This window comes from Apiospora phragmitis (genome assembly GCF_038363925.1).
Source record: "Apiospora phragmitis strain CBS 135458 chromosome Unknown utg000011l:1.0-3236445.0:1.0-3240683.0, whole genome shotgun sequence".
Taxonomy (NCBI): domain Eukaryota; kingdom Fungi; phylum Ascomycota; class Sordariomycetes; order Amphisphaeriales; family Apiosporaceae; genus Apiospora; species Apiospora phragmitis.
The window spans coordinates 941,627-967,945 of NW_027117411.1; the positions used below are offsets into that span (position 1 = coordinate 941,627).

Genomic DNA, 26,319 nt, shown 5'->3' on the forward strand with positions numbered 1-26,319 from the left:
ACAAGGAGGCCTACTACACACACAGTACATCCTACGAGATTTCTTGGCGGTGGTAACCTGCTTGCGAGATATCGTCGACGCCATCACGGCCTTTTTCGTGCTGCCGTCGAAATAGAGATAATGTTCCGGGAGGACGAGCGTACGATCGAGCGTACGTCGAGGGCCGAGCGCGAGCAATACCACACTCACTCATGTATTTTGACGTAGGCCAACGGAAGGACGGACGAACTCACAAAAGGACGGACGAGGCCGAGCGCGAGCAATGCCACACTCACCGAAAGCACTCGATTCAGTCAGGATTCAGCGATTCAGCAGCTTATGGGCACACTATTGCGAATCAGCCAGTTCTAGTGATCTGATTGGATAAAGGCTCAAAGTTCAAGCGTACTGCTTAGGTATCTAGAGATGCACCTAATCAGCCGAGTGTGTTTCTGAAACGCTTCGCTGAAGCAGGCGGCTTATGCTTTTATGCAGAATCGGCCAAAACTTCTGGCTAGAAGCTCAGTTGAAGAGTCTTGATAGAGCTGCCAACGTTCTCTTGCCCTTGGACTCCCCTTCCCTTCCCCGGCGTCTCTTGTGCAGTTTCCAAACAAGGTCTTCGCGCTCACACTGCCTTTACTATTGGAACATGCTAGTTCTCGGAATTCTGGCTCTCGCGGTCTTTCTTCTTGGCGCGACCGCTAATGATACGGGACAGAAGGGCCGAAAGCCTATCGAACCCAGCCTCGCCAGTTCGGAAGCTAATGCTTTCCATATCTTCAATGCCATTCAATCTGCTGGGCGTCTTTGGGGCTCAGCATTAAGGCACAATGGCTTTAGCTTCTTCCCTGCAGTGATGGCTAAGGGAACACTTCTCTATCATGGGGACCGCCATGAACAACCCCCGGCAGGACCCGAATGGCTGGCATTCGGTATTGAACATGCGGAGATGTTCTCTAGGTCACACGAGAAGGGGCAGCGGCAGGTGCAACAGCAAGTGCGAGGACTTTGGGAGCGCGAAGAAGGCGGTAAAAACAATAGCAGAGGCTACCTTCAGATGTATACCGCTAATCGTGACGTTCTACTGCTCTATCTGGATGGCATGGCCGCAGCGAAGTCCCATGTAGGGACATTGGACTCACAAGACTTAGTCTTGCGTGAAAACCGGACGGGGCCCTGGTCTGACAAAATGGATGAGTTGGGTCGCGTCAGGGATATCTGCCAAATTGTTATTGCCTGGGGGTTTGATGGCTTCGTGCGCAGTGAAATCGGCCATGAGGTCGTTTACTGTGATTTGAGTAACGGCTTGAATCTCTTGAGCTCGACGCGCTCATTCATGCCCCAGGATAGGTTGTCAGCTGCCCGGCTGCTCCTATACCAGATGGCTCGAACAGCTAGCCATGAGTACGATGGGCTGCCGCGTGGGCAGCTGCGACTTGACTTTTCTTCTATGGTGTCTGGCTTCTTTTTCCCTATCGATATCTCGAGCACAAACCCCGAACGGCCGGATCTCATGCGACTTGGATCGGCGAGCCTAAACGAACTCAAGGATATAAAGAGTTATCTCCAGGATATTTGTTTACGACCACGGAGGTTTACTATTGATTGGCAGGCCATCACCGATTCAGTCGTATTACGATTTTCTGACTGGCTCGCGTTGATAACTACGGATAAGTTATCTATAGGCGAGTTCCTCGAAGAGCTAGGAAGAATTACCATGCTTTACATCGATGCACCGAGCCTTCCTGGAGACATCTATGGCGAGGCAAAAAATCACAGCGAAGCGTTCCAAAGATGTAAGCGACACTATCTCACTCCTACTTACTTAGTACGTAAGGAGTGGAATGCGGATGACTACTATATACATGCCGCTGTGCAGGCAGTCACGTCCGATATCTGCCAGATCATACTGGAAACCCGCGCTTCTTTCGCCGCTCTAGGACGACCGAGGGTAGCTACTGGAGTACAGATACAGATGGGACCAGCCTGAGAGAAGGAAATCGAGAAGCGCGTGGCAACAGCTCGCGAAAAGCTTGCACGATTAAAGCTGCGGCTTTCTTGGACTTCGTGGGAAAGGAAGCGTCCATGTCCAGAGAACCAGGTCCTATTTGTGACTATGTACCCTTTTGGTACTGACGAAGATTTCTGGCATCCAGGCTGTCGTACGATGGAAGAATTGGACTTTCGCAACCGTTTTGGATATTGGGAATCACCCAACTGGGAGTGATGGATATCGGTAGAGGTGAATGTTGACCAGTCCAGTTTCGCCTACGCATAAAACTCGAATGTCTATCGCTAAGGACAGCCAGCTGTTTAACCTCTTGCTACCTTGTCGTTGGTGCTAAATTGTATCACCTATAGCAGCTGTGGAGGAATATTCAGCATACCTGTCCAATCCACCCACCATCCCCGCCAGATATCACTGCAGACCGGTCAATGTAGGCTGCCATAACCGCGCCTACCCACACTCCTCCTAATATCACTCCAGACCAGTCAATGTAGGCTGTGGTGACTGCGCCCGCGCTGAGATGATGGCTGCCGGGAGCAACTACTCTGCAGTGATATTAGGAGGAGTGTGGGTAGGCGCGGTTACGGCAGCCTACATTGACCGGTCTGCAGTGAAACCCCTCCGGTAAAGATTATATTATTATCATGATGTTGGTCGGACGTACGCACACACCGGTGGCCACGGTGTGCAGGACAGAGGTATGTCGGGTGTATTTTGTTGCTTAAGCGAACACGCCGTAACATGGCCATCAGCGGTAATGACTGCACATTCTGCTGTCTACAGCATGGTTCCAGATACAGGCACGACAGCATCCTCTCGTTGTGTCTATCCACTGCCACTTTCTTTGATGCGGTTGTTGTGAACGAAATCGCCAGATCATACTCTCTGATGGAAGGCCCCTCTGACCCTAAAGCGAATACTGGGGCAGTCCCGCACGCTGTTAGTTTCTCAGATGGTGGTATGTCATCTGCGGAGCTACTGGACGTCGACGTAGACGAGTACCGAATCGATTCATCCTGCGATGAATACAACAGTACTTGCCAGACGTGGGTTCGAGCCGCATGGGCAATCCTCTTGCGCAAGCTTGATAGATCGGACACGGTGTTATTTCAGGAGACCTTGGTGAAGGATGGCAACACCCAATCCATCGGCGACGGCGAAACATTCATCTCAGTGGTCCTAGAGGAAGAGGCGAAAATTCCTGATGTTTTCCGTCTGGTACAAGCAGGCAACCAACCCATGTCCCACCAAGGTCCAGAAACCAAGCACGAAGTACCTCTGCTGAGGTTCTGGCATTTGGTCCAGGACGAGGATGCTCCAGCTGAAGCTCAGCAATACCACACGGGTGCTGAGCACGTCAAGGTGAGAGTCCTGCCCCAGTGGCAAACAGTCCATGTCATTGAACTTGAACCAGACTGCTACGATGATACTCGACGCCTTTCGATACAAGAACAGGCTTTCGCTGCGCACCTATGGAGGGAGGTCGAACCTTGGCAAGATCGATGCGACACATGTAGTCTCTATGTTCAAGACTATCATTCATTACCTTCTTCAAGGTTCCAAGTTGAAGTTATCTGAAATGGATCTCTGGAATTCAGTCTCGTTCGAGAGCGTTGAAAAATGGAACAAACACCCACCCTCCAAAGTCGACCTGTGCGTCCACACCATGATCGCACAGCAGTTTCAGCTCCAACCTTCTGCCCCAGCAGTTTGTGCATGGGACGGTGAGTTGAGTTACTCTGAGCTGGATCTGCTTTCCAACGCCCTCGCTAGTCGCCTTGCAGGGCTTGGTGTAGGCCCTGAGACATTTGTTCCAGTGTTTCTGCCCAAGTCCAAATGGACTCCTGTTGCAATGACAGCCATCATGCGAGCCGGAGGTGCATTTGTCCTCCTCGAACCGTCGCATCCAATTGGGAGACTGCAAGAGATGTGCCTGAGCCTCCAGGCAAGCCTTGTCGTGACGCTGGGCCGACTGTCTCCAACTGCACGGGCTCTCGCACCCACTGTGTTTGAGCTGGATATGGAACCCATGAGCCTCGCTTCAACAGCCTTGCAACACCCAAATGAGACTCGACCACAAAATAGCGTCTACGCTGTCTTCACGTCCGGCTCTACGGGTAAGCCAAAAGCGGTCGTTATTGAGCATACATCATTTGCCTCTAGCGCAAGAGCACATATCGGTCCCCTTCGATTGAGTCCATCTTCTCGCGTATTTCAGTTTTCTTCGTACGCTTTCGATGTCAGCATCGCCGATCATCTCAGTACTCTTATCGCAGGAGGCTGTATCTGTATCCCATCTGAAGAGGATCGCAGTGACATTTTACGGGCGATGGTGCAGCTCCAAGTCAATTGGGCCCATCTGACTCCATCAGTGCTTTCCTTGCTCAGTCCCGAGGCTGTCCCGGGGTTACAGACATTGGTGCTGATTGGAGAGCCTATGTCAGAGAAAGATGTGAGAACATGGTATTCCCGGGTACACATGATCTCCGCCTACGGCCCCGCGGAGTGCTCTGTCGTATCCACTGTGCAAGATCTTGTCAGCTTTGATGCTCCGGGGAACATTGGTTGCGGAACTGGAGCACGTTGCTGGGTTGTTGATCCTGCTGATACCCACAAGCTGCTCCCTGTGGGCCTTGTGGGTGAATTGCTACTTGAAGGTCCTATTCTTGCTCGTGAATACCTCAACGATCCAGAAAAATCAGCAGCCTCATTCGTGTCCGACCTTCGGTGGGCAATTCAGTCTTCTTGTGCTCCTCTCGGTCGGATGCTTCACACGTGCGTGGGACGTAATCGTAGAGACCAATGTCATTTTACGCACTCGAATCGTCCAAGGGGATGCGGGGGAGATGTATCAGGTGGTCATTAGTGCAGAGAACGTGTGGAATGACAATTCCCGCGACCTGGAGCGACACACAGGAATGCCACTTGGCAAACCCTTGAGTCACTTTGCACTTCTCAGTTGCAAGGATGAGGCCGATTCATACCTTTTTGTTCTTAAATTGCATCATGCAGTCTATGATGGGTGGTCACTTCCCTTGGTTCTCAACCAAGTTTGGTCTGCATACAACGGCTCGACAGCTTGCAGCCGGCCCTTCACTCCATTCATTGAGCATGTGCAGCATTCGCGAAAATCCAGAAGTCGTGACTTCTGGATGGCTTATTTCCAGGACTTCGATGCACAAATATTTCCAGGCTTGCCCCATGGGGCTTCTACGCCATTACCCTCTTTGTCGCTCGAGAAGAGTGTGCATCTCAGCAGTCAGTCCTTTGTTGGAGTAACTCTTTCCACGATTCTCGAGCTATCATGGGCAATCACTTTAGGACAGCACACTGCCTCCAACAATGTAGTATTTGGGCTCGTGGTCAGTGGACGCAGTGCCATGGTGGACGGGATCAGCGACATGACTGGGCCTACCATCGCAACAGTACCAATACGGATCTTGCTAGACTCTCTTTCAAGTGTTGAGAGCCAGCTACGGGAGGTGCAAAGGAATTCAGTTGAGATGATACCCTTTGAGCAAACCGCCTTGCAGTATATCGCTCAGTTCGGAACGGACTGTCAGACTGCGTGCCAGTTCCAGAATCTCCTCGTCATCCAACCGCGTCAAGAGACTGAAACACCAGCTTTATTCTGTGATCAGGTGTCAAAAGGAGTTGACTTCAATACCTACGGCCTGACAATGCTTTGCCACCCCGAAACAAGCAGTCTAAGGCTCGAGGCTCGTTTCGATCCGGATATGGTTGCTGTCAACACAGTCCAGAGGATGTTGGAGCTGTTTTCCTTGGTCATCAAGCAAGTAGCACGGGACTCTGAGAAGATGTTAAGAGACCTTCAACTCATCACAGGTGAGGATATGGCATGCCTGGAGAAATGGAACACGACCTCGAGCCCACGGCAAGATGCGCTCATTCATCATCTGATATCCCAGCGGCGCCATGAAAGCCCTGAGGCACCTGCCGTCGACGCCTGGGATGGATCTCTCACGTACGCCGAGCTGGATGATCTATCTTCACGCCTTGCGGTACAGTTGACCTCGTATGATATTGGTCCTGAATCGTTCGTGCTACTCTTGTTCGATAAGTCGCTATGGACCACAGTCGCTATGCTTGGGGTGATGAAAGCTGGCGGCGCATTTGTGCTGCTAGATCCTTCACATCCGCAGGCTGAGCTAGAAGAGATTTCCCGCGCCGTTGAGGGTAACCTTGTGATATGCTCTGCCGAGAATCATTCGACGGGAAGTATCCTGGCAGCCACAGTGGTCGTGATTGGCGGCGGCGACGACGACGATTCAATACGCACCGGTGCGGGTGCGGCGTTTGGGTACAGCAACCCGGCTGTAACCCCGCGCAACGCAGCATACGTTGCTTTCACATCCGGTTCGACAGGACGGCCTAAAGGAGTCGTCATAGAACATGCATCGTTTTGCACAAGTGCCATAGCACATGGCACTGCCATGTCCATGGGCAAGAGCTCGCGAGTCCTTCAATTCGCTGCCTATGCGTTTGATGTTAGCGTATCCGATAATCTAACAACTCTCATATTCGGCGGCTGCATCTGCGTTCCTTCAGAGATGCAACACAGGAACAATCTCGCTGCTACTGCTTGCGAGATGAAGGTCTCTTGGGCCAACCTCACCCCATCGACTTCTAGAATTCTGCACCCGAGAGATGTACTAACTCTCAAAACTCTGGTCTTGAGCGGCGAGTCCATGTCTAAAAAAGACATCGAGACCTGGTCGCCCGCCCTCCACCTCGCTGGTTCCTATGGGCCGGCTGAGTGCTCGGTCAAGTGCCTGGTCCGCGGCAGGATAACGGCGGGTTCAGATCCGTACAACCTAGGCAACACGACTGGAGGCACCTGCTGGATTGTACAAAGGAATGACCCCTGTGCTCTCGTACCCATAGGATGCGTTGGGGATATTCTTGTCGAGGGTCCTATTGTTGGCCGAGGCTACGTCAACGGCGATGAGAGTATGCACGAGAACATTTCTTCCAGCACCGGATTGGATTACAAAGTTTCGCCATGATAGAGATCCCGGCAGAGTATACCTTACCGGAGACCTTGCGCAGTACTGCTCGGACGGCACTGTGCACTACATTGGGCGTAAGGACACGCAAGTCAAGCTTCGAGGGCAGCGTATCGAGCTGCAGGAAGTGGAACACCATCTCTCACAGACCGTTGAAGACTGGAAAGCTGTCGTTGCCGAAGTCGTCACCCCTCCGGGTCGAGAATATCCCGTCCTGGTTGCATTCATCTCCCAAGATCGACCGGAAAGAGCAAACTACCTAGCACTGATGGATGGCGTCAACCATGGAATTTTTATCATATTTGATGATAACATGCGAGAACAAATACGGCAAGCTGAGGTGCGGCTTACCCAAGTCGTTCCAGGATACATGATTCCGTCCCTATTTATATTCCTGGAGAGTCTCCCCCTGACCAAGTCGGGAAAGGCGGACCGGCGACGTCTTCGAAAGGCACTGGGCGCCCTTTCACGCGAAGCAGTCAGCAAGTATTCATCAAGCGCAAGACAGACGCGCAGCCCAGCAACATCGGACGAAGCGCTGTTACGCGAAGTCTTTTCGACCGTCCTCAATCTTCCCCTCACTAGCATTGGTGTTGATGACAACTTCTTTCACATTGGCGGAGACTCTATCACGGCTATACAGTTAGTGACCGCTTGCCGCGCCAGGAATGTAACAGTCACAGTTCAAGACATATTTCGCCAGAAAACAATAGCTTTAATGGTGTCGCATCTCAGCCATCAGCCAGATTCGCGTTACAAGGCCAAGCTTGAGAACAAGGAAGACCATATGCCTTCTCCGTTGTCGCCTATTCAACAACTCTTTTTCCAAACTGCGCCAAGAGGCCAGAACCACTACTGTCAGAGCTTCTTCCTTGGTCTTTCGCGCCCAGTGATGGAGAAAGAATTGAGAAATGCTATTGAGCATCTGCTGCATCGACACGATATGCTACGCGCACGCTTCCAGATGAACGCTTCGGGCAGCTGGGAGCAAACCAGCAATGACGATATTGGATCGTCGTATGTGCTCAGCTCACATGATTTGCGAAGTAGGGAGCAAGTGTTCCCAATCGCTATGGCGGCTCAAAAGTCCATGGACATCTCTCAAGGCCCCGTGTCTGCGGCTGCGTTGCTCAGTATCGAGGGCGATGGGTGCTACCTTTACATGGTTGCCCATCACCTGATAATTGACCTCGTCTCTTGGCGTATTCTCCTGGGCCAGTTGGATGTCTTGCTCAGGGGTGGATTGCTTCCACCGTATAGGTCTTCGACCTTTGAAACGTGGTGTAAGCTGTCCAAGGAATACAGCGAAGAGCATTTGAGCCCCTCGAAGGCATTTCCCTCCAAGATAGCGCTCATTGACAGCGACTACTGGGGGATGAAGAACCGCCCAAACCTTCATCGGGACGTAGAACACGTCGAATTCTCTTTCAACAAATCTGAAAGCAGTGCTTTACTTGGTCGCTGCAACCAGGCTTTTCGAACGCAACCGGTGGAAGTATTTCATGCGGCACTGGTGCATTCATTCAACCAAACCTTCACTGATCGCCCGGGCCTGTCATCTTCAGCGAGGGACACGGTCGGGAGTCGCTCGATCCAGCAATTGATATCTCCGAGACAGTTGGCTGGTTCACTACCATGTGGCCCTTGCAGATTGCTACAGATGATCGAGCCTCTTTTCCGGCCATCTTGAAACAGGTCAAGGATGGCAGGCGCCTGATACCTCGTAACGGGTGGTCCTACTTTAACTCACGTCATTTCAACTCCAAGGGCCGAGGCCAGTTCGGTCCACACTTTCCGGTAGAGATACTTTTCAACTACGAAGGAATCTACCAACAGCTTGAGCGAGGCGATAGCTTGCTTCAACATATAGATTGGAGCCCTCGAGGTGTAGCAGATGCGGCAGAGGACATGGACCGATTTGCCTTGATTGTCGTCACCACAACGGTCGTCCATTCGACTATCAAGTTCTCTTTCGCCTATAATCGCTACATGAGACAAGGTTCTGAACTGCTTCGGAATTGGGAATACAACTGCAAGACTGTCCTTGAGGACGCTGCCTCCAGCTTACCGCACATACAGCCGTTACTCACTTTGAGTGACTTCCCGCTCCTCCCCGTTACGTACGATGAGCTGGATGAGTTGGTCAGCGATGAACTACCTCGACATCAAGTCACTACTATTCCCAACTGCATTCAAGATATCTATCCTTGCTCACCGATGCAGCAAGGCGTACAAGTCAGTCAATCGAGAGACCCAAGTCTTTACCAGTTGCAAACGACCTGGGAGGTTGTCCCGACAGATGGGAAATCTCCGATCCAGCTTCATCTATTGCAAGCTGCGTGGAACAGCATCGTGAAGCGCCATGATATTCTGCGAACTGTGTTGATCCGAGGGCAGAATCACGGTTATCCGTCCTCCTTCCAGGTTGTGCTTGCACAACATGCACCGCGAATACGAATGTTGGAGCATATCCCCGACAACGAGTTGGCCTCAGTCGCAGAAGGACAGTTGGGGTTTGAAGAGGGCCAGCCGCCGCACAGTTTGACACTATGTCAAACGTATTCGGGGAAAACGGTGATAATCTTCAAGATCTCACATGCGTTGATCGACGGGTCTTCCACGTGGAACTTGCTTCAGGAACTGTCGTATGGGTACGGATCAGAACTACCTGGGCGACCAACTTGTCCGTATTCCGCTTACATCTCATACCTTGCCGATTATCCAATAGCACCCTCACTGGACTATTGGCGCGACTACCTTTCCAACATGCTACCCTGCCATTTCCCGTCACTTCGAGACGATTTCGTCAAGACTGGGAGAACAAGACGTTATCAATACATGCCGTTGCATTTCAGAAAATCTGCAGAGTATCAGGGTTTCTGTCGACGGATGGGCGTGACCATTGCCAATCTGTTCCAGTTGGCTTGGGCTCTCGTATTGAGGCTGTATACCGGGATGGACTCTGTTTGTTTCGGGTACATACTCTCCGGAAGGGACATCCCACTCCCACACATTGAGAGCGCCATAGGACCTTTTATCAATATGCTTGTCAGCCGCCTGGACTTGAAGCCGGCTTCTTCAATGGCTAGCCTTCTTCGAAATTGTCAGTATGACTACGGATTGAGTCTGCCTTATCAACATTGCACGATTGCTGAGATCACTCAAGCGATTGGGGTGGATGGGCCATTATTCAATACGGTCATGTCACTGCAGCACCTGGTGCCACGCGATGAGTCGATCGTTCCTCAGATCAAGTTTCGCTGCATAGATAGGCACGAGCCTATGGAGGTAAGATGACGATATTGGACAGGATAGAACTGACAAAATCCATCCCACATCAGTCTTGAAGTTGCTAATAATTTGATCAGTATGCTATTGGGGTTCATATCTATGTGCATGGAACATCCACCGAAGGGTCACTGCGGTTCTGGGATGACGAACTCTCTTGGGACAACGCTAAAGCCCTAGCATCAGTCTTTGACGAATCACTCTCCATGGTCGTGGCAAACCCTGGCCGCGATGTTCATGACCTGCAACCTTGGGGACACCTCCGCGACGCCGAAGTCTATGCTCCCGTTGCAACGTCCAAGGCCCGAGTCGAGGATTTGATTGTTGAACGCTGCAGAGAGAAGCCATCCGCACCGGCGGTTTGTGAGTGGGATGGAGACTTTACTTACTCCCAACTCAATTGCCTATCCAGCAAGCTGGCAAGCCACCTGATTTCACAACGCATCCGGCCTGAGTCGTTCGTTCCGATTCTCATGGAAAAGTCGCGATTGGTAACCGTTGCGATAGTTGGTGTAGTCAAATCAGGCGCTGGCTTTCTACTTTTGGATCCGTCGTACCCCATCTCTCGCCTTCGAGAGATGTGCAAGGCGGTGGGAGCCCGATCATTTATATCCCTTACCTCTCTCTCGGTGGCCTCAACGCTGGCCGGCGCGCTCCACTTGACCCCTGGCAATGATGAGACTGCCTGGCGTGCAGGCACACCAGAGTCAGCACGCCTCGTTTTACACCCCGAAAATGCACTGTATGCCGTCTTCACCTCTGGCTCTACAGGTGCACCGAAGATTGTGGTTGTGGAACACCGGGCCTTCGCATCAAGCACCATAGCGAATATTCCAGCACTCAACATCAGCTCGTCCACGCGTGCCTTTCAATTCTCATCGCACGCCTTTGACGTGAGCGTATCGGACCATCTTTTCACTCTGATTGCTGGGGGATGTATTTGCATTTCCCTCGGAATACGAGTGAATCGAGGCCACTGTCGATGCCATCAACAGATTGGATGCAAATTGGGCACACCTAACCCCGTCTGCACTGAAGCTGTTGCCGAATCCTCGGGCTTTACCCGGTCTCAAGACCCTGGCTCTGATTGGAGAGCCCATGTCAAGACAGGATATTCTCCGATGGTCGGCCGAGACAAAACTGATATGTTCGTACGGACCAGCAGAGTGCTCCGTTGTGACAGCAGTGCAACCAGACATTTCTCGGGATTTCCCCCACGAAATATTGGTCACGCCACTGCGGCAACCTGTTGGGTGGTTGATCCCACCAATCCCGAATGGCTGGTCCCTCCAGGCGCTGTGGGTGAACTTCTGATCGAGGGTCCCATCCTAGCGCGGGGGTACTTGAATGACGAAGAAAAGACGGCTGCTTCGTTCTTGGATAATGTCCCTTGGTTGGTCAAAATCCGCCATCACCCCGACAGTCTGCCAAGGTTGTATCGATCGGGTGACCTTGTGCGACGGAACCTGGACGGGTCTCTTACTTTCATCGGACGAAAAGACACGCAGGTCAAGATCCGAGGTCAACGTGTAGAGCTAGGCGAGATTGAGACTCATGTACATCAATGCCTACCCACGGCCACGGCTGTCCTTGTCGATACACTCTCACTACCACAAGGAAGCGAGGAGTCCCAAATCCTGGCGTGCTTTGTTCTCCCAGATTACGGAAGGATGCCGGAAAATGGGGCTAACCAATTCACGGAGTACAGCGAGCTCTTCCTGGCCGATATTGCCCTTGTGGAATCGCAGCTGGCCGATAATCTGCCAGCTCACATGCTGCCAGCCATATACATACCTTTATCCTTCCTCCCAACCACACAGTCGGGCAAAACAGACAGGGAAAGAATCAGGCTGGAAGCTGGCAGATTGTACGGAGACATAGTAAAGAGTTACGACCTGGCCGTCTCAGGCCACCAACAGCGACCAACCAGCGGGCACGAAAGTACTCTGCTGAAGCTCATGGCCAAGGTTCTCAAATTAGCGCCCACTCTACTGCACCAAGTCTCGAACTTCTTCCGACTAGGGGGCGAATCTATCAAGGCTATAGAGCTGTGCGCTCTAGTCCGTGATAATGGAATGGGCCTCTTGATCGCGGATGTCTTCCGTCATCCCACGGTCTCCCAACTAGCTCCCAAAGTACGCCTCATCGGAAATGGCGCACCACATGAGGCCCCTTGCCCCTTTTCGCTTATGGCAGACCTTGACTCTCTAGAAAGCTTGATCGAGCTGGCAGCTCTGAGCTGCGGCGTACCCGTACCTCTATTGTTGATATATACCCATGTACACCCCTGCAAGAAGCGCTCTTCGTCTTATCCAACAAACGAAACAGGCCGTATGTCAAGCAGATCCTGTTTGATGTTGGAGAAAACGTTGAAATCGAGCTATTGCAAGCTGCATGGATCGCGGTCGCGAACGCAAACGCCATTCTCAGGACCCGACTTGTTCATTTTGAAGAGTACGGGACGTTCCAAGTGGTTTTGGACCACATAGCCACGTGGGAAACCTACAGAACCGAGCAGGAGTACTTCAACGATGCATTGCAAACCCAGATTGATTTCGGAGATCCCCTTATGCGGCTGAATACCGTAGGTGATAGTTCAGAAAAAGGCCGCCGATTAATTGCCATCACGTTGCATCACGCTGTGTATGACTCCTGGACCCTACCTTTGATCTTCAACCAAGTCCAAATGGCTTATAGCGGTGCGAGGCTACCCCTACGGCCCTTCAGTCCATACATCGAATTCCAGTGCCAGCCATGTCTCGGTGCCAACGACTTTTGGAAGAACCAGTTGGCTGGTCTCGAAACTGAGCATTTCCCCAGCATGCCCACACCTGAAATCATGCCGAAACCCGGAACATCTCGGGGCAAGTACTGTTCGCTGCCACAGACGCGAGAGTCGATGTACACAGTCTCGACACAGATTCGACTTGCTTGGGCGCTGCTGCTCTCGCAGTACACGGGATCCGAGGATGTTGTCTTTGGTACCACAGTCAGTGGGAGACAAGTACCTATTAGGGGCATCGAAAATCTCACAGGACCCACCATCTCCACGGTGCCACTGCGCGTTAAGCTGCAGAGCAGTGACTCTGTTGAGGAGAATCTGCGGCGTCTGAGGTATGAGTTCTTGGCTAGTATTCCCTATGAGCACATAGGACTGCAAGCCATTAGAACCCTGAGTTCCGAGGCTTTCGAAGCTTGTCAATTCCAAAACTTGCTCGTAGTTCAACCGCGGGCGGCGCCGACTACATTTTCGGGCCTGCTCCATGAGGTGACAGGTCAGGCTACAAGTCCTACAGCAGCATTTGGTAGCGTGCCCTTGACTCTTGTCTGTGAATTGGACGATTCAGGCGTCCATTTTGAGGCTATTTTTGATGAAGGCATACTGGATGGGACACAGGTGGATTATGTGTTGCACCAGTTGTGCCATGTGTTGCAGCAAATCTACTTGAGACCCGCAGCTTGCCTTTCTCAAGTCGACTTCCTTGACGCACCAACTTGGAAGTTTCTGAAGCAGTGGAATGGAACTCTACCCGAAGCCACTCGAAAGTGTGCTCATGATCTCATTCTGGAGCAATGCGTACGTCGCCCTGTGGCGACAGCAATCACTGCCTGGGACGGCGAATTGACCTACGGCGAGTTGGACGACCTGTCTATCAAGTTTGTGGCGCAACTGAGCGCGCTTGACTCCATCGGCCTGACATATATCTCAATCTACTCCGAAAAGTCCAAATGGGTTACAGTGGCAATGCTAGCTGTTCTGCGGATAGGAAAGGCTTTCGTGTTACTGGATCCCTCTCATCCAACTGAGCGACTCTCAAGTATATGCCGGCAAATAAATGCCAAGCACGTCATTTCGTCGGCGAGACTGGCCAGTTTGGCACACGAACTGGCCTCCAAAGTGACGGTGATTGGTGACAGATTATCCTCTTGTGGTCACTTAGCTTCCGAGCTGCCTAGAGTTGATCCAGATCAGCCTATATACGCCGTCTTCACCTCGGGTACTACGGGCAGACCTAAAGGTGTCATTATCAGCCATTCGTCATACTGCACCAGCGCTACTGCTCACATCAAAGCCTTTTCGCTACATTCAGGCTCTAGAGTCCTTCAGTTCGCGTCGTACAGCTTTGACGCAAGCATCGTGGAGATTGTATCAACTTTGTTGGCAGGCGGGTGTGTATGCGTGCCTTCAGAGGACGAGCGGTATAACTTAGCGGAGCTAGTCAGCCAGTATCGCGTGAACTGGCTTCATCTTACGCCAACGGTGGCGCAACTCCTCGACCCCTGTGTCGTCCCATCGACGTCGACCTTGGTCCTGGTTGGAGAGGCCATGACCGAAGCCAACGTAGCTCTCTGGGCACATCATGTATCACTCATCTGTGCCCATGGACCCGCTGAATATTCCATATGCTCGACTGTAGAAACAGGAATCCTGCCAGGCGCTGATTCCTGCATTATCGGACGGGCATGTGGTGGAGTGAGTTGGATCGTGGATAGGAATGATCACAATCGTCTTGCTCCATTCGGGGCGGTTGGCGAGCTAGTCATCGAAGGCTATCCTGTCGGGTCCGGCTACATCGGAGATGCTGAAAGAAATTCGGAAGTTTTCTTAGATACGACGGCTTGGCTCCATCAATTCCGCACCAACAGTCAAGGTAGACTATACAAAACAGGGAGACTTGGTCCAGTATCACCCCTCCGGATCAATCCGCTACATCGGGCGAAAAGACGCCCAAGTCAAGTTGCGCGGACAGCGAATAGAACCAACAGAAATAGAGCTGAAAGTCTCAAAATGCTTCCCAGGTGCTCGAGATGTTCTCGTAGACGTCTTATATCCCGCCGGCCCCGTACCGGATCCTATCCTTGGTGCGTTCATACAGCTCAATAACGCAAGGCTGGCCCGGAACCAGGCCAACCCCCAAGACACAAGGGAAACCGAGTCCCCCTTCGCACGTGTCAGCCATGAGTTCCAGCATAACTCAGCCGCCGCCAGGGAAACGCTACAGAACATTCTACCAACATTCATGATCCCCACCAGGTTTTTCCAAGTGACCCATATGCCCTTCACACTAAGTGGGAAACGGGACAGAGCCAAACTGAAAAGTATCACATCCGCTTGGCCGCCGTCAGTCTGGAATAAATACAGAGCAGTCGAGTCCACCAAAGGACAGCCGTCGTCGGCGAGTGAGATTCACCTGCAGGAGATGGTAGGCCAGGTGTTAGGGCTCGAACCCGAGAACGTGGATATGGACAGCACCTTTTTCCGTGTCGGCGGAGATTCCATCAAAGCTATGAAGCTAGTAGCAAGAGCGCAAAAAGCTGGATCGGGACTGAGTGTTGCAGATGTGTTTGCCTACCCGTCTCTTAGGGAGTTGGCCCCAAAGCTCCAGGGGTGGCCGAAGCCGAAGCTCCTATTTCGATATTTGGGCTGCTGGGATCTGATGAGTGCCGCGCTTCCGTTGTTGCTGCCGCTCTGGAGCATTGTCAGATATCAGCAGAACAAGTGGAGGATATATATCCATGCACCCCACTCCAGGAAGGTCTTATGGCACTGGCACTTAAAGAACCAGGTAAGTTCGTGGCACGATTTGTGTACCGTCTACCACCTTGGATTGAACTCCCTCGATTCCGAGAAGCGTGGGAGTTATCGGCTGCAGCGAATCCCATCTTGCGCAGCAGGATAATGCAACACGAATCGGGTGGAACATATCAGGTAGTTGTTCGCGAGCGGCTGGACTGGCAGCTGAAGAACAGCCATGAGACCTTTACACTGGGAGACAGAATGTGCCATCTGCTCATTACTGAAACCACCGATGGCTTTATCCAGTTCGTCTTGCGGCTACATCATGCCCTCTACGACGGCTGGTCTCTCGCGCTTTTGCTGGCTCAGGTCGAGAAAGCGTACGGGGGCTTGCGGCCCAAGCTACGAGATTCTAGGCCTTTCATACGATTTACCTTGCAGAATAACAACGACGCCACCACGGAATCGTTTTGGCGCTCTAGACTCGCCGGCTATGACCCGCGGGTTTTCCCTGTCGTCCCTTCACTAAAATACCAAGTAGCCGTCAATGACACGCTAGATCTCTCCGTGCCTATGAGAGCTGGGACTCTGCAAGATAGCACTCCTTCCGTTTTGTTTTGTTGCGTTTCGCTTGGGCAGCAGTGTTGTGGCGCTATACGAGCTCATTAGATGCCGTATTCGGACTCACTGTCATGGGTCGTAACGCGCCGGTAAGGGGAATTGGGAGGATGACGGTGCCCACAATCGCAACACTACCGGAGAGGGTCCAAATCAACCCGGAAAAGAAGATAAGAGAGATGCTGCAGACGATACAAGAACAATATGCCCTTGCAATCCCTTTCGAGCATACTGGATTGCAGAACATTCGGCGTTTTAGCACCGATGCCCAACTTGCCTGCTCATTTCAGAATATGCTTGTCATCCAAGCAGACTATTCTCACGAGAACAACCAAGGTTCAAAGATCTTCGAAGAAAGTAGCGAGGAGGCGCATGTTCATGGTGCCTTCGATATATACCCGCTCACAGCCTTGTGTACCTTGGGAAGGGACTGTATCCAGGTTCAAATCCGATTTGACGACCATTTGCTCACTCAACGCCAAGCGCAAGGTATTATCCATCATTTGTCTTACATAATACAGGAGGCGTGCACAAATCCTGGTAGGATGGTGGGGGATTTGATGGCGATGCCTCCAGAAGACCTACGTCAGCTTGGTGAATGGAACAGTGCTAGACCGCCCGATATTCGCGCTTGCATACACAACTTGATCGAGTCAAATTTCCTTGCACGACCAGGAATGCTTGCTATTACTGCTTGGGACGGCGACTTCACGTACCAAGAGTTGGACGAGCTGTCATCGAGGTTAAGCACGCATCTCATGGGTTTAGGAGTGGCTGTGGATACATACATACCCGTTGTCTTCGAAAAGTCCAGATGGGTCATTGTGGCCATCATGGGTATCTTGCGCGTAGGAGCCGCATTTGTCCTTGTAGATCCAGAGCAGCCCAGTAAGCGGATGCGAGATATTGTTGCTCGGACGGGGGCAGAGCTTGCTTTGGCATCTGAAGCGTTGACGCCACTGGCCTTGGGATTTGTCCAGAACATCGTCACTGTTTCTGAAGCCACTTACAACTTGGAAGCTACAACAAACAGAGTTGATTCTGGAGTTAGGCCTCACAATGCAGCGTACGCGGTATTCACATCAGGGACCACAGGGGTTCCCAAAGGCGTGGTCATAGAGCACGCCTCGTACTGCACGGCGGCCATGGGTCTACAAGCATCACTACACATTGATGAAAATACCATGGCCTTTCAATTTGCCTCGTTTGCGTTCGATGTTAGCATATCGGATATCCTGACGACTCTGATCGCAGGAGGCTGTATTTGCATGCCATCAGATTATGATCGTCTCAACAATCTGGCGACTTCGATGCAGAACTTCGGCGTCAACTGGGTACATATAACGCCTTCTGTCCTCCGGCTTCTTTCCCCTGATGACTTGACCAATGTGCAAACTATAGTCGTGAGTGGTGAACCCATGGTATCCGCGGACGTCACGCTGTGGGCCAGCCACGTCCGACTTATCAATGCGTACGGTCCAGCTGAATGTTCTGTCGACTGCTCTGTGCAGGCAAACATATCCAAAGACTCGGATCCACGGGACGTCGGATTTGCTGTTGGCGGGGCATGCTGGATAGTTGACCCGCAGAACTATGAGTGCCTATTACCGATTGGCGGTGTTGGGGAACTTCTAATAGAAGGCACAATCGTTGGCCGAGGCTACCTCAACGAGCCCGCAAAGACGAAAGAATCATTCGTCCAAGATCCACAGTGGCTGCTACATTTCCGCAGCCAAAGTAGCGGAAACAGGTTCTACAAGACTGGTGACTTGGTCCAGTACACACCAACTGGGTCGATGAGATTCTTAGGACGCAAAGACACTCAGATCAAGCTTCATGGGCAAAGAATAGAGCTGAGTGAAGTTGAGCTCAACGTAAGGGCTTCATTCAGCGGGGCCCAGGATGTCGTTGTTGAGCTATGCAATCAAGGGAGGTACAAGAGCGAGATATGCTCGTTGCTTTTGTTCAGCCAACCCCATCGGACATATTTGGCATCTCAGCCAATGAGAGTTCAAGGTCCGGATTCTTCTTGCCTGCGACGGACGAATTTCGTCGGCAAGTATTTCAGGTCAGAGCCCATATTCAGGGCGTCTTGCCTCAAATTATGAGCCCTGCCATGTATCTTCCCCTCTCGCAGGTTCCTCTGACGGTGAGCGGGAAAGTAAACCGCCGGCTGCTGAGAGGCGAGTTCAGTAAGCTATCACGCAACGAACAAGAAGCCTACGACTTTGTCGAGGTTGACGGTCAAGGTGGACTGAGTACGGAAGAAAGGGCTCTGCAACATCGAGTGGCCATTGTTCTCGGCAGAAGACCGGAGGAAATCGCAATGAGCAAAAGTTTCATGGTTCTAGGCGGAGATTCCATCACAGCAATGAAGCTGGTCGCCATGTCTCGCAAGGACGGAATGGTAATCTCCGTCGCAAATGTGTTCCGAGCTTCGACGCTGCTCGACTTGGTGGCTTGCACCGTTCCGCAACCAGTCATCGGCAACCAGAAGTCAGCTGAACCATTTCCGTGTTTCGTAGATGAGGCACAAGAATCCGAGGTCCTCCGTCTGGCCATGCTGTTTTATCGCGTCGCAAAAGACCAGATCGAAGACATTTACCCGTGCACCGCATTACAGGAAGGACTCCTATTGTTGACCGCCAAGGAGGATGCCGAGGCTTACATTGCGCATTTCTCCTTCCGACTCTGTCGGGGTGTCGATATCAGCCAGCTACAAAAGGCTTGGGAGGCTGTTGTGGAGGCTAATGCTATTCTGCGCACCAGGGTCGTCCATAGCGACGTTTCGGGCAGCTTCCAGGTCGTAATTCGAAAATCAAACAAAAGTCCATGTGTTGTGCTTCCCAAGAACCCACGTATGGGCTTCGGAACACCACTGGTATACACTACTTTTAAGAAGGGTCCCGAGGCTGAAGATTACTTCTTTGGACTTGAAATCCATCACGCTCTGTATGACGAATGGTCCTTGCCTCTTCTTCTGGGTCAGCTCTGCTCGGCATACCAAAACCATCCATTGCCGAATCACTCATTCCAACCCTTCGTATCATACGCTCAGCAACAAATGGAGGACGCGGGCTATTTCTGGGCAAACAGATTGAAAGGTTTCCATGGCCATGTATATCCCCCTCTGCCCTCGCGCAACTACAAACCTATGCCATCTGCATCCCTTTGCCATTCTATTCCCATGTATCGTCTACGATTAAAGAGCCGGGCCACTCTCTCTACCAAATTGCAGCTGGCCTGGTCTGTTGTCCAGGCTGATTACGCTGGCTCGCCAGACATAGTTTACGGCCTGACAGTTTCTGGTCGCAGAGCAGCCGTGGCGCATATCGAGCAGATGACAGGGCCAACGATTGCGACGATACCTGTCCGCTTTTGCTTAGATCCTAACGAACTCTGCGCGGATGCTCTGGACCGGATTCAAAATGACGCAATCATGGCGGTGCCGTTCGAACAGATGGGTCTGCAATACATCGGCAAGCTGGGAGAAGCTGAGGCGGCAGCTTGTCGATTTCAAACTTTGTTCATCTGTGGATCAGCACAAGAAACCGAGTATGCCTCTGATCTCCTCAGTGATTGCGTGAAGTCGTCGGCACCGCATGCATTTTCTATGTATGCCCTATCTATCCATTGCGAGGAAACGGAGGAAGCTCTCACTGTCACCGCTAAGTTCGACCCGGAGCTGATTCCTACATCTCTGATGGGGAGGATCCTTGAATCATTTGAGCACGTAGCTACGATGATAAGTGCCGAATCGTCTCTACCTGTGTCCGCGATCCGCTCCCTCAGCTCTGCGCATGAGTCAGCCTTGGCTGAATGGAATAGGAGAGTACCTGAAGCTGTTGATTTTTGCGTCCACGACCTTATCGATAGATGTTTCCATGAGACACCTGATGCTCCTGCTGTCCATGCTTGGGATGGCACTTTGACCTACCACGAGTTAGATTTACACTCGGTGACTTTGGCTGCTAAGTTGGCAGATATCGGAATTGTGCCAGAGGATTTTGTGCCTCTTTGCTTCGAAAAGTCGGTTTGGGCCATAGTTGCTGTGTTGGCCGCAATGAGAGCAGGCGGTGCCTTCGTACTTTTGGATGCCTCATTCCCCCCTAAACGGCTTCAAGACATATGCCGCCAACTTAGGCCAAAGGTTGTCATCGTCTCAAGTCAGAATTCCGGCCTCGCAGTAGGGCTGGCTCCACGCTGGATCTGCCTTGGAAGTGATGGACCAGAACCCATCATCTCAAGCACAGTCGATCAAATCCGAGACGCGGACGACATTTGCACAAGATCAGAACCTTCAGGGCTTGAGAAACCGAAACCGAAACCACATCATGCTCTTTACGCCGTTTTCACTTCGGGGTCGACGGGAAGCCCAAAAGGTGCAGTTGTGACGCACAGAGCCTTCGCAACAAGTGCGACAGCATTGAGTGCGGCATTTGGGACGAGTTCACAGACACGGTCCTTCCAATTCTCCTCTTATGCTTTTGACGTGAGTATTGCGGATATACTGGTCACCCTCATCAGCGGTGGCTGCGTTTGTGTACCTTCTGATGCACAGCGCCAGGGTGATATTGCTGCATCAATTAGGGCATTGAGATCGAACTGGGTACACCTCACTCCGTCAGTGGTGCGGCTTCTCAGTCCAAGCCAGATTCCTTCGGTGAAAACGCTAGTTCTCAGTGGAGAGACGATGGCCAAGGCGGAAATTTCAACCTGGGCTGAACAAGTTAACCTCATCGACGCGTATGGCCCTGCTGAGTGCTCTGTAGACTGCTGCATTCGCTCACCAGTCAAGATCGGAACCAACGTGGCGGATATCGGTTATGCCACGGGATGCGTGCTCTGGATTGTCGACCCAGACGATGATGGGCGATTGGTGCCGATTGGGGCGCCTGGTGAGTTGCTCGTCGAGGGTCCTATCGTAGGCCGCGAATATCTGCACGATCATGTCAATACATCAGCGGCTTTCATCCCCAGCCCTTCGTGGTTGGCAACGTTCCGGTCTCAAGTCAGCTCAGCCTTCTACAAAACGGGGGACCTTGTCCGATACAATACCGAAGACGCTTCTATACAGTTCCTAGGGCGTAAAGATGCCCAGATAAAATTACGAGGGCAGCGCATCGAGCTCAGCGACGTTGAACATCATCTGCGCCCGGCGTATCCTACCGCAAGAGACGTCGTAGCCGATGTTCTACGACCTCAGAATGACGCTGCTGCAGCAATGCTGGTCGCATTTATTGACCAAGGGTTGAATATCTCTGCCTTTGATTGTGATCCAAGCGAGTTCCGATGCGCGGTTGACATTGCGAAATTGTCAATGCGTGAAGCACTTCCAACTTACATGAATCCGGTTCTTTACCTTCCCATGGCCTCACTGCCTCTCACATCGAATGGCAAAGTAGACCGTCAAAAGCTTCGCGCTGTAACGGCTGGCTTGACCGAAGAGAAAATGGCTGCTTACGTTGGCAAGGCAAGGCAGAAAGTAATGCCTTGCAACGCTACTGAAGCCCGCCTTTGCGCAGCCCTCGCAACCATTCTCAACCTTAGTCCCAGCGACATCAGTATGGATGATGATTTCTTCCACCTTGGGGCAGATTCAATCCATGCCATCAAGCTCGTAAGCTTACTCAGGCGACGAGAGAACTTGTCCACGTCTGTTTCCGATATATTCCGCCATCCCAGGTTATACGAAATTGCAGCGGGCCTCGAGATTGCCAAACCTGACACAATCGCACTTCAAGAGGGAAAAAGCCAGTCCTTTCTAGCGGGCACAGATGCCAGCAGAACAATGATAGCTCAGTTGGGGCTTTCTGCCGCAGATATAGTGGATGTGCTACCAGCAACTCCGTTCCAAAGCAGGTGCATTCGAGAAAGGCCTTTTACTTTCTTCATCATGAAATTCAACCGCTCATTGGAAGAAGATGTTGTGCTTAACGCCTGTTCCACATTGGTTGAGAAGCACGAAATACTACGCACGATCTTTGTACAACAGAATGAGGTCGACATGGTTCAAGTGGTGTTGCGAGAGACGGCAGTCGCCCTGGGGAGTTATGGAGACGGTGCTATGGGCAGCGAGATATCCTGCACTGAATTCTGCAGTCGGGGTCTGTCCGAACGTGTCCCCCTAGGTGCGCCTTTAGTCGAATTCAAGCTCGTCAAGCGACCGGAGACGCAGGAGTCGATTCTCATCTTCAGGATTTCCCACGCGCAATATGACGGCATTTCCATGAACATATTTTTTGAGGATATAATATCGATGCTACGTGGAGGACCTATGTACCCATCGTCGAGTTTTCGCTCCTATTTGTACACATCAAACGAACGCAAGACTCCCGCAGCTCTTTCGTGGTGGCGAAGGTCTCTCAGAGGCTCGTCAATGACGGCACTGCAGTCCTTGATAGGCGAAAGGATTGCCTCCCAGTCTGCTTCCTCTGGCAGTCTAGAGAAAGCCATCTCGATGCCGAAACTATCTTCTGGGCTAACCGCAGCTAGCCTCGTGAGAGCTGCCTGGGGGTGGACTCTCGCACGCCGCTCGCGAACAAATGACGTGGTCTTTGGGTACTTGGTGAATGGACGTAACACATCAGGCACGTGTGCAGTCGGACCGTGCATCAACGTCGTCCCCGCCAGGATCTGTTTTCAGGAAGGCTGGACCGCACAGGATCTGCTTGCATACACGCAAGAGCAGTACACCCTATCCATGCCATACGAGACAATTGCATTCGAGGAGATCGTTCAGCAGTGCACCGAATGGGCGCCGGGTACGCAGTTCAGCAGTGTGCTCCAATATCAGAATATTGACGAGTACCCTGAATTCGTTACACCTGATATGCGGGTTACCACAAGCGCCGTTTTTGCGGCTCCGTCAACAGAACACATCATGGTGTCCGCTACCCCATGTCAAGATAGGCTGCTGCTTGGGGTTGCAGCTCCTGGACTAGGGATTAATGCAACCGATATGAGCGCTATACTGGATGTTCTGTGCCAGGCCGTGGAGAATCTATCTCAAAGGCCCGACACACTCCTTACCGACCTGATAGCTCCGGGGCTCGGCGTTTCTGAGTTGTTACTATAACGTGCGATATCAGGGGCTTCGACTGTTTGGGTGCAGTCTTTGTTCATCATGTTCCTGTTGAAGCTGACCAGCACACTGCTCTCGATGGTATGGTTGAAGAGGCACGTGCATGCGCGTATCATTGTAGCGACTTAGAAAATGACAATCTCGTCGGCTCTGCTGGACCTGTGTTCGGTAAGTATCATTCATCGATCGCCAGCATGGTTGTGCGCCCTTCAAGCCCATGTGGCACTTCCGGTTCAGAACCAAGCAACGACTCGCTGCGGGACGGACCCTCTCTTGGACAGACGCTTTCGAACCGTGAGGAATTGTTCGGGGGAGATTGCCGGTGTGAAGGTGCCTGCCTACCTGCCTACCTCACCTTCAGCCTGGGAGGCGCTATATAATATGTTGCAAAAAGCATTTCTGTCACATACGACCATATCCTGCTGAATACTAGGGATCCCGTCCGCTCTCCCATATATAATCAGCAGAGAGCCGAATTAGTACTAGGGTCGGTGACGACCTGGGAATCCTCGGTGTTGTATGTTTTTGCTCCTTTTGCTGCAAATATCACCTTTTGTCCTCACGAACCGAGCCCCAAACTTCGGACTAGACAAGATCTCTGCAAAGAAATGGTATATATCTATCAAAGCCCTGCTCTTTCCCATTAGACCCAGGTGACTAGAACCTCCGTAAAGCTTATTTTAATAGTAAAATGTGTAAGTGAAGTAAGCTGTGCTGCTCGTTGCTGTTCACGGGAAAGGACTTTTGGTGGTTGAGGCTCTGTCCACTAAAATCCGCAACCTAAAATAAAATCGACAGGGGTCTCCGAAAAAAGCAAGTGGGCTGTACTACTATTTCTGGGGCGACGTTTTTGAGTCATCTTGGAGGGGCATAACCAAGTTGTGAGGAACTCCTCCAGTGACAGAGCTCAATCCCGAACGCCTCCCTCCCTCCCCCTATCCGCTGAATCACACGCATTATGGCTGACGTTCAGGATGGCGCCGTCACGCGCGATCTGCCCCTACGAGGGAGCAATGCCGACGCCGAGTCTTTCGAGTACGTTTTCCCGAGAGGAGGGGCTGCGATGCGCCACCATGGGTCTTGACTGGAGCTGTGTGTGTTAACTGACCTTTCTTTCTCCCGGTAGCATCGTCGCGACCTACCACCGCCTGCTGAAAGAGGACCCGGACCTGACCATGCCGATGGCGGCCATCGAGGCCCTGATCGAGTTCCTGGGCCACTCGCAAGTCAAGACCGTCTACGAGACTATCGATCTCGTCAAGACGCAGTCCGAGAAGCTGCAGGCCGCCGTCCGCAACCCCATCGCCCTGAGCCACGGCACCGACCTCTTCAGCCAGTACCTGATCATGTCGCTTAAGCAGCCCGCATCGTCATCAGGATCCAACGGCTCCAACAACAGCAAGTCCTCCCCCGCCCCGCAGCCCCCCCTCGACAACCCCCACGAGAGCTTCGAGGTCGTCCGCCAGCACCTCCTGCGCAACAGCCGCCTCTTCGCGACGCGCGCCAAGAACGCGCGCGAGCGCATCGCCGTCAACGGCCGCAAGCACCTGCACGACGACACGACGATCCTGACCATGGGCGGCTCGCGCGTCGTGGGCAACCTGCTGGGCCGCGCCGCGCAGAAGCACGACTACGGCTGGTACACGGACCCGCCGCGCCAGTTCCGGGTCCTCTACGCCGTCGACCCGGCGCTCGCGGCCGAGAGCGAGGCCGTGGTCGCGTCGCTGCGCGGCCAGGGCGTGCCCGTCGCCACCGTCCCCTTCACCGCCCTCGCCTACGCCATGGCCACCGTGGACAAGGTCGTCGTCGGCGCCGAGGCCGTCACCGCCAACGGCGGCATCATCTCCAGCATGGGCACCTACTCGCTCGCCGTCCTGGCCAAGGCCAGCCGGAAGCCCTTCTACGTCGCCGCCGAGCAGCACAAGTTCGGCAAGACCTTCCCCGTTGACGAGTTCGACTTCAGCTTCGACCAGGGCGTCATCAATTTCTACTCCGACAACACCAAAGAGGGCAAGGACAAGAAGGTGACGATGCCAGACCCTATCGATTTCACGGTATGCCTGGTCTACTACTATCTATCTTCTGGATTACGTAACTGACCCATGCATTCTCACAGCCTCCGGAGCTTATCGAGGCTTTCTTCGCCGACCACAAAGTGCTAACCCCTGATGAAGTCGCGAAGGAGGTGATTGATATGTTGATGTAAGGCGAACTTGGTAGCATGAAGTAAGGCCTGGCAGGCGTACGGCATATGGCGGTAGTTTTTAAAAAGAACTACACGTGGTATTATTGATTTTACACGATCACAGACTTGACCAGTCTGCTGGTTCTCATCGCTCGGCGTTACAGGTATAGGAACTAGATCAAAAGGATGAGAAGGAGATATATCCCTATTGGCTGAACGTTAAGGTGCAGCAAGCCCCCAAGATAAGCCTCTACATGATCTGGAGCTTCGGCATAATCGACATGAAGGGGCTGCGCACCCATCGTCACCGATAAACCTAATCAGTGGAACGGAACGTATCATTAAAACATTGTTGAATAAGGGACGACTATCATTCACAGCAAAAGTCGACCCCAATTACTTATCCAATAGACGCAGAAATGTCTGCTACTCAAAACCCGATGAAATCATACACTTTTGAACTGCGGCTGGGGCGGGATGTCAACCGCGCCGCGCGGGCCTGCCAAAACAGGGTTGAGAGCTGCTTGAGCTGGCCGACGGTTGTGATGCCCAGGGTTGAATACTGGTTGCCATCACTACTTACAATCATCCCCTCCTTATGTAAACACCACT

At 52.3% G+C, this 26,319-nt stretch overlaps 3 protein-coding genes across 3 annotated transcripts; all 3 read left to right on the forward strand.

Moving 5' to 3' along the window:
- Positions 1-628: 628 nt before the first annotated feature.
- On the forward strand, positions 629-1,969 carry PG994_013093 (uncharacterized protein; the record flags this gene model as incomplete). The annotated part of the gene is made up of 1 exon (XM_066864502.1): positions 629-1,969. The coding sequence occupies one exon, from the start codon at positions 629-631 to the stop codon at positions 1,967-1,969; it is 1,341 nt and encodes a 446-aa protein (XP_066709463.1).
- Positions 1,970-2,728: 759 nt separating this feature from the next.
- Positions 2,729-23,516, forward strand: PG994_013094 (uncharacterized protein; the record flags this gene model as incomplete). Its single annotated transcript, XM_066864503.1, has 13 exons — positions 2,729-3,349; positions 3,402-4,762; positions 4,947-6,919; positions 6,984-8,509; positions 8,665-10,302; positions 10,383-12,565; positions 12,631-13,416; positions 13,471-14,776; positions 14,973-15,599; positions 15,668-16,439; positions 16,490-16,530; positions 16,582-18,371; positions 18,455-23,516. The coding sequence occupies 13 exons, from the start codon at positions 2,729-2,731 to the stop codon at positions 23,514-23,516; spliced, it is 19,686 nt and encodes a 6,561-aa protein (XP_066709464.1).
- A 964-nt stretch (positions 23,517-24,480) lies between these two features.
- PG994_013095 (uncharacterized protein) lies at positions 24,481-25,728 on the forward strand (the record flags this gene model as incomplete). The annotated part of the gene is made up of 3 exons (XM_066864504.1): positions 24,481-24,557; positions 24,649-25,576; positions 25,639-25,728. 3 exons carry the CDS (start codon positions 24,481-24,483, stop codon positions 25,726-25,728), a joined length of 1,095 nt encoding a protein of 364 aa, XP_066709465.1.
- Between the last annotated feature and the right edge of the window lie 591 nt (positions 25,729-26,319).